The following is an 8,136-nucleotide window of genomic DNA, read 5'->3' on the forward strand; positions in this document are numbered from 1 at the left end:
GCCCATGCCCCTGGCTGCGTCCCGCTGGGTGTGGGGGTCGTGCCTCAGAGGGGCGATCAGGGGGGTGGGACAGCCTGGGAGGTGCCAGCTGCCCCCTGGAGGCGATTTTGGGGGTGGTAGGGGACAGGATGGGAGAGCCTGGGGGCGGTCACAGCACCCAGAATGGGCTGCGGGCCAGGACTGGGGAGTGGTGCTGGGCAGGGCACAGCGCAGGATTGGTCCTCAGAGAGCGCCAGGCGCATGCTGGGCTGTTCCCATCTGGAACCAGTTACATACAGCACTGGCCCCATAGAGCTCCAGCCCCGTACAGCATCAGTCCCACGCTGGATCAGCCCCATAGAGCACCAGTCCCACGCTGGATCAGCCCCATAGAGCACCAGCCCCACGCTGGATTAGCCCCACAGAGCACCAGTCCCACTTTGGATCAGCCCCATAGAGCACCAGTCCCACGCTGGACCTGGACCATAGAGTCCCAGCCCCATACTGGAGCAGTCCTATTCAGATCCAGTCCCAGTCCCAGCTGCAGTCCCAATCCCAGTCCCAGTCCCAGTCCCAGCTGCAGTCCCAATCCCAGTCCCAGTCCCAGCCCCAGCCCCATACTGGAGCAGTCCTATTCAGATGCAGTCCCAGTCCCAGTCCCAGCTGCGGTCCCAGTCCCAGTCCCAGTCCCAGTCCCAGCCCCAGCCCCAGCCCCAGTCCAAGTCCCAATCCCAGTCCCAGTCCCAGTCCCAGTCCCAGTCCCAGTCCCAGCCCCATACTGGAGCAGTCCTATTCAGATCCAGCCCAAGCCGCAGCCCCAGTCCCATACTGGACCAGCCGCAGTCCCAATCCCAGTCCCAATCCCAATCCTAGTTCCAGTCCCAGTCCCAGCTGCAGTCCCAGTCCCAATCCCAGTCCCAGTCCCAGTCCCAGCTGCAGTCCCAGTCCCAATCCCAGTCCCAGTCCCAGTCCAAGTCCCAGTCCCAGTCTCAGTCCCAGCCCCAGCACCAGCACCAGCCCCAGCCGCAGTCCCAGCCCCAGCCGCAGTCCCAGTCCCGTACTGGACCAGCCCCATAGAGCACCAGTCCCATACTGGACCAGTCCCAGCCCCAGCCCCAGCCCTAGTCAGAGTTCCAGTCCCAGTCCCATACTGGAGCAGTCTTATTCAGATCCAGCCCAAGCCACAGTCTCAGCCCCAGCCGCAGTCCCAGTCCCAATCCCAGTCCCAGTCCCAGTCCCAGTCCCAGTCCCAGTCCCAGTCCCAGCCCCATACTGGAGCAGTCCTATTCAGATCCAGCCCCAGCCGCAGCCCCAGTCCCATACTGGACCAGCTGCAGTCCCAATCCCAGTCCCAATCCCAGTCCCAGTCCCAGTCCCAGCCGCAGTCCCAACCCCAGCCCCAGTCCCAGTCCCAGTCCCAATCCCAGTCCCAGTCCCAGTCCCAGCCCCATCCCCAGTCCCAGCCGCAGTCCCAGTCCCAGCCGCAGTCCCAGACTGGATCAGCCCCATAGAGCACCTGTCCCATACTGCACCAGTCCCAGCCCCAGTCCCAGTCCCAGTCCCACTCCCAGCCCCACTTCCAGTCCCAGTCCCAGTCCCAGTTCCAATCCCAGTCCCAATCCCAGTCCCAGTCCCAGTCCCAGTCCCAGCCCCATACTGGAGCAGTCCTATTCAGATCCAGCCCAAGCCGCAGTCCCAGTCCCATACTGGATCAGCCCCATAGAGCACCTGTCCCATACTGGACCAGTCCCAGCCCCAGTCCCAGTCCCAGTCCCAGTCCCAGTCCCAGTCCCAGTCCCAACCTCAGCCCCACTCCCCCTCCCATCCCGGATCCTTCACCCCTCGGCGCAGCCCCTCAAGGCGCGCCGGGGGCGGGGGCGTGGCCAAAGGCTGTGCAGGGGGAGTGGCTAACGGGACTAGGCGTGGCCAGCGCCCAACAGACGCTATGAGGGAGGGCGTGGCTTCGCCGCGAGTGGGCGTGGCTAAGGGGCCGCGGGCTGGCGGCGCTGCGAGGCGGCGGCTCTGCGCTCCTCGGCTCCGCGGCTTTGGCTGCCCTGGAGAGGTTCTTCAGCTGCGATCTTCGCAGCGGTTCTTCTCCTGGGGTCAGAGGGTGTTCTGAAGGATTCAATCTGCTCTCCGGAGGCCTGCTGCTGGGTTTAGACTCAGTTTCGGGTCTGTTTTTCCTCCTGCTGTGGCCCTTCCCCAGGCTTTGCCTCTGGCTCCGGGGCTGCTTTGCTTTCCTGCAGTCCGCTCCCCGAAGGCTCTGTGGAGTGTGGCCAAGCTCCAACCACTTCCAGCTGCCTCCTCCTGGGGCTGGTGGTGATTTCCCCCCCCGCCTCTTTCACCCCAAAATGTCCTTTTCTGAGCTCTGGGTGGGTTCAGCCTCTCCCAGAAGCTGTGGTTGAGGTTGAGGCTCCTCCCTGAGCTGTGGCCATAAAAATGTGGAGGTTTTGTCTCCTCCCTGGGTGAGATTTGCCTCTTTTGTGCTTTTTTGGCTGCAGGCCCCTGGGGATCACAGCCTCTGACTTCTTATTTTTGGCTGCTGGTGGTTTGTGGCCTTTCTCCTCCCCTCAGCTGGGCAAAGAGCCTCTGCCCACAGCCCTTTAGGTTTGGTTACTTCACTGCAACCCCAAACCCAGCCTGGGACCTCTGGAGATCCCCTCCTGCAACCCCCCTGCCCCAGCAGGGCTGCCCCCAGCTGTGCCCAGCAGCAGCACAGTGCCCAGGGGGGGCTGGCAGCAAAGTGCCAACCCAGGAGCCCAGCCCTGAGCCCTGAGCTGCCTGCAAAGGCCTCCTGCAGGAGCAGAGCTTTGGCTCCAGCACAGCCCAGCAGGGAGGGGAGGGAAGGGACCCCTGGAGCTGCCCTCCTGCCCCCCCTGCCCCAGCAGGGCTGCCCCCAGCTGTGCCCAGCAGCAGCACACTGCCCAGGGGGGGCTGGGAGGAAAGTGCCAACCCAGGAGCCCAACTTTGATCCCTGAGCTCCTTCAGCTCCCTGCAAAGGCCTCCTGCAGGAGCAGAGCTTTGGTTCCAGCAGATCCCAGCATGGTTGGGTGGAGATCACCTCCTGCACCCCCCCCTGCCCCAGCAGGGCACCCCCCAGCTGTGCCCAGCAGTGGCACAAAGCACTCTGGACCCCTCCCTCCCTGCCCCCCTCCTTCTCCAGCATGGATTCTGGGACCCCCATCCTGCTCCAACACAGGCTCCAAGACCCTCACCCCACTCCCACATGGACTCCAGGACCCCTGCACCACTCCAGCACAGACTCCACTCCCTCTCCTGCATGGATCCTGGGACCTCCGTCCCACTCCGGCTCTGGGACCCTCACCCCACTCCCACTTGGACTCTGGGACCCTCACCCCACTCCCACTCAGGCTCTGTAGCCCTCACCCCACTCCCACTCTGGGACCCTCACCCCACTCCCACTCGGACTCTGGGACCTTCTCCCCACTCCCACTCTGGGACCCTCACCCCACTCCTACTTGGACTCTGAGACCCTCACCCCACTCCCACTCTGGGACCCTCACCCCACTCAGACTCTGAGACCCTCACCCCACTCCCACTCAGACTCTAGGACCCTCACCCCACTCCCACTCAGGCTCTGTAGCCCTCACCCCACTCCCATTCAGGCTCTGTAGCCCTCACCCCACTCCCACTCGGACTCTGGGACCCTCACCCCACTCCCACTCTGGCTCTGGGACCCTCACCCCACTCCCACTCTGGGACCCTCACCCCACTCCCACTTGGACTCTGGGACCCTCACCCCATTCCCACTCTGGCTCTGGGACCCTCACCCCACTCTCACTTGGACTCTGGGACCTTCTCCCCACTCCCACTCAGACTCTAGGACCCTCACCCCACTCCCACTCTGGCTCTGGGACCTTCTCCCCACTCCCACTCAGACTCTAGGACCCTCACCCCACTCCCACTCTGGGACCCTCACCCCACCCCCATCGGTCTCTGCCCCCCCCCCATATCCCTCTCGACCACCACCTCAGGCTCCTGTCCCACTCCCACTCGAGCCCTGGTGCCCCCCAGGTGCTGCAGGAGGTGCTGGGCGCCCCTGGGCGCTGCCTTTATTGTGCCAGCGGCGGGGGGGCGGCGCCCAGGAGCTGCCAGCGCCGCAGGGCGAACTTGGTGCCGCTGCTGACCCTCTCCACGTCGGCGCCCGCGGCCGGCGCCGCCCGCAGGAAAGTCTCCGTGGGGACCCGCAGGGAGCTGCGGGAGCCGTGGCTCAGCTCCGTGATGCTGGGGGAGGAGAAGGCGACGGTGGAGCCGCCGAGGCTCTGCTCCCCCTCCCCTTCCCCTCGGCGCCCACCCCCCTGCCACGTCCTCACCCCACGGTGCCCGGCAGGGAGCCGGGGACCGGCCGCGGGCGCTGCGCTCCCTGCTCGCTGGCGGCGATGGCTGCCAGGAGGGAAGGCTCCAGCCAGGCGTAGGCGCTGACCTCGGCCTGCCTGGGACACATCCTGGCCTGAGCCCGGGGCTGGCTGTCGCCTGCCCTCGGCGGGGGGCGCAGCGCGGCCCCCTCCCCCCGACCACCCTCACCTCCAGCTGCCGCTGGGACTCGGAGGAGAGGAGCAGGAGGTAGGCGACGATGTGGTGGTGCCGCGGCAGCCCCAGGCTCAGCTTGGGGGGGTAGAGGGACTGTTGGGGGGACACACACACAGGAGGGGATCATGAGGGCACCCAGGTGCCACCTCCCCTCCCCATCCCCCCAGAAGGCGCCCAGGTACCTCCCAGAGGCCAAGCATCCTGCAGGAGAAGGTCCCCGCGGGCAGGCGCAGCCCTGCCTCCTCCTCCAGCTCCCGCAGCGCCGCAGCCAGCAGCTGCAAAGCCGGCAGGAAAAGGGGGAGAGGGGGAGACGTGGAAGAGGGGTTCGGGGGGGCTCCAGCAGCGACACCCCCCCAAAAGCCCCTCCCCGGTCCCCTCTCAGCCCCTCCTTGCCCCCACGTTGTGCTCTCACCTCTTCATCCGGCTCCAAGTGGCCGCCTGGGAGGAAGGGCAGCAGGTGAGGGGCAGCCCCAAAGGTATCAGCACCCCAAAGGCTCCAGCACCCCAAAGGCACCACCTCAAAGGAACCCCCAAAGGCACCAGCATCCCAAGGGCACCCCAAAGGAATCAGCAACCCAAAGGCACCAGCACCCCAAAGGGACCACCCCAAAGGAACTCCCAAAGGCACCACCCCAAGGCACCAGGACCCCAAAGGCACCACCCCAAAGGAACCCCCAAAGGCTCCAGCACCCCAAGGGAACCCCAAAGGAATCAGCAACCCAAAGGAACCAGCACCCCAAAAGCATCACCCCAAAGGTACCAGCACCCCAAAGGGACCACCCCAAAGACACCCCAAAGACATCAGCACCCCAAAAGCATCACCCCAAAGGTACCAGCACCCCAAAGGGACCACTCCAAAGATACCCCAAAAGCACCAGGACCCCACAGGTACTAACACCCAAAAAGCACCCCAAGGGCACCCCAAAGGAGCCACCCCAAAGGCATCAGCACCCCAAAAGCATCACCCCAAAGGCACCCCAAGGGCACCCCAAAGGAACCACCCCAAAGGCATCAGCACCCCAAAAGCAGCACCCCAAAGGCACCCCAAAGGGACCAGCACCCCAAAGGAACCACCCCAAAGGCATCAGCACTCCAAAAGCAGCACCCCAAAGGGACCAGCACCCCAAAAAGCATCATCCCAAAGGCACCCCAAAGGCACCAGCACCCCAAGGGCACCCCAAAGGCACCAGCACCCCAAAGGGCACCTCAAAGGCACCCCAAAGGAACCACCCCAAAGGCATCAGCACCCCAAAGGCATCAGCACCCCAAAAGCATCACCCTAAAAGCACCCCAAAGGGACCAGCACCCCAAGGGCACCCCAGAGGAACCACACCAAAGGGACCAGCACCCCCAAAAGCAGCACTCCAAGGGCACCCCAAAGGGACCAGCACCCCAAAAGGGCACCTGAAAGGGACTGGCACCCCAAAGGGCACCTCAAAGGCACCCCAGAGGAACCAGCACCCCAAGGGCACCCCAGAGGAACCACACCAAAGGCATCAGCACCCCAAAAGCAGCACCCCAGAGGCACCCCAAAGAGAACCAACACCCCAAAGGGTCCATCACCCCAAAGGGACCGGCACCCCAAAGGGACTGGCACCCCAAAAGCATCACCCCAAGGGCACCTCAAACGGACTAGCACCCCAAAGGGACCACCCCAAAGGCATCAGCACCCCAAAAGCATTACCTCAAAGGGACCAGCACCCCAAAAGCATCATCCCAAAGGCACCCGCACCCCAAGGGCACCCCAAAGGGACCAGCATCCCAAAGGGCACCTCAAAGGAACCACCCCAAAGGCATCAGCACCCCAAAAGCATCACCCTAAAAGCACCCCAAAGGGACCAGCACCCCAAGGGCACCCCAAAGGGACCAGCACCCCAAAGGGTCCATCACCCCAAAGGGACCGGCACCCCAAAGGGACCAGCACCCCCAAAAGCATCACCCCAAGGGCACCCCAAACGGACTAGCACCCCAAAGGGACCACCCAAAGGTATCAGCACCCCAAAAGCAGCACCCCAAAGGGACCAGCACCCCAGGGGCCCCCCTAAGTCACCCTAGAGGAAGCAGCAGCCCGTGTGCCCCCAGCCGGGGTTGGCACTCGGCGGGGCCGGGGTTGGCACTCGGCGGGGCCGGGCTCGGCACTCACCGGGCGGCACCCAGAGGTTGGGGAAGCTGAGGCCGGGGGCGCGGCGAGTGAGCAGCAGGCGGCCGGAGCTGGCCCCCAGCAGCGCGGCCACCCCCGCGGCCACCCCCCGGCCGCGCAGCTCCGCCGGCAGCCGCAGCTCCGGGCGCTGCCCCAGGCGCTTGGCCGGGCAGAAGGGAGACCGCTGCGGGGGAAGGGGCACGTCACGGGGGGGGAGCATGGCAAAGGGGGGCTTGGGGTGGCACTAGGGGGGTGGGTGGGGGGCGCAGACCTCGAGGACGGTGGTGGTGGAGCCTGGGAAGGCTTCGTCGGAGAGGAGGAAGCGGCCGCGGCGCAGACCGCAGCTGAGCGGCGCCGAGTCCGAGTCCGGGGGGGCAGAAGGTGCCAGTGACGCTCTGCGGGGCAGGGGACGGGGGCAGGGTGGGCACTGCCAGGGCAGGGTGGGCACTGCCGGCGCAGGGGAGTGACCACCGTGATGGCCACCACCGTGGCACCGAGGTAGGCACCAGGACGGGCACCGCCCTGGCACTGTGATGGGCACCAGGATGGGCACCACCCTGGTACTGTGATGGGCACCACGATGGGCACCACCCTGGCACCGAGGTGGGCACCAGGATGGGCACCGCCTGTGGCACTAAGGTGGGCACCAGGATGGGCACCGCCCTGGTACTGTGGTGGGCACCAGGATGGGCACCGCCCTGGCACCGAGGTGGGCACCAGGACGGGCACCGCCTGTGGCACTGTGATGGGCACCAGGATGGGCACCGCCCTGGCACCGAGGTGGGCACCAGGATGGGCACTGCCTGTGGCACTGTGATGGGCACCAGGATGGGCACCGCCCTGGCACCGAGGTGGGCACCAGGATGGGCACTGCCTGTGGCACTATGATGGGCATCAGGATGGGCACCGCCCTGGCACTATGATGGGGCACCAGGATGGGCACCACTCTGGCACTGTGATTGGCACCATGATGGGCACCACCCTGGCACTGTGATGGGCACCACGATGGGCACCGGCTGAGGCACTATGATGGGCACCAGGATGGGCACCGCCCTGGCACTATGATGGGCACCAGGATGGGCACCGCCCTGGCACCGAGGTGGGCACCAGGATGGGCACTGCCTGTGGCACTATGATGGGCATCAGGATGGGCACCGCCCTGGCACTATGATGGGCACCAGGATGGGCACCACTCTGGCACTGTGATTGGCACCATGATGGGCACCACCCTGGCACTGTGATGGGCACCACGATGGGCACCGGCTGAGGCACTATGATGGGCACCAGGATGGGCACCGCCCTGGCACTATGATGGGCACCAGGATGGGCACCGCCCTGGCACCAAGGTGGGCACCAGGATGGGCACTGCCTGTGGCACTGTGATGGGCACCAGGATGGGCACCACCTGTGGCACCAAGCTTACCACCAGCCTGGCACCGCGACGGCCACCACAGCACCATTCCAGG

At 65.7% G+C, this 8,136-nt stretch overlaps 1 protein-coding gene across 1 annotated transcript; it reads right to left on the reverse strand.

The window, feature by feature from the left end:
• Positions 1-4,017: 4,017 nt before the first annotated feature.
• LOC137440426 (nucleoside diphosphate-linked moiety X motif 17-like) lies at positions 4,018-7,304 on the reverse strand (the record flags this gene model as incomplete). Its single annotated transcript, XM_068136690.1, has 7 exons — positions 4,018-4,224; positions 4,314-4,429; positions 4,525-4,623; positions 4,713-4,805; positions 4,943-4,968; positions 6,674-6,854; positions 6,942-7,304. Coding segments are annotated over 7 exons (1,050 nt in total), but the record flags the coding sequence as incomplete, so codon positions are not given.
• Positions 7,305-8,136: the final 832 nt, after the last annotated feature.

This window comes from Melanerpes formicivorus, unplaced genomic scaffold, assembly GCF_026170545.1.
Source record: "Melanerpes formicivorus ecotype bairdi unplaced genomic scaffold, bMelFor1.0.p_v2 SCAF_2995, whole genome shotgun sequence".
Classification (NCBI taxonomy): domain Eukaryota; kingdom Metazoa; phylum Chordata; class Aves; order Piciformes; family Picidae; genus Melanerpes; species Melanerpes formicivorus.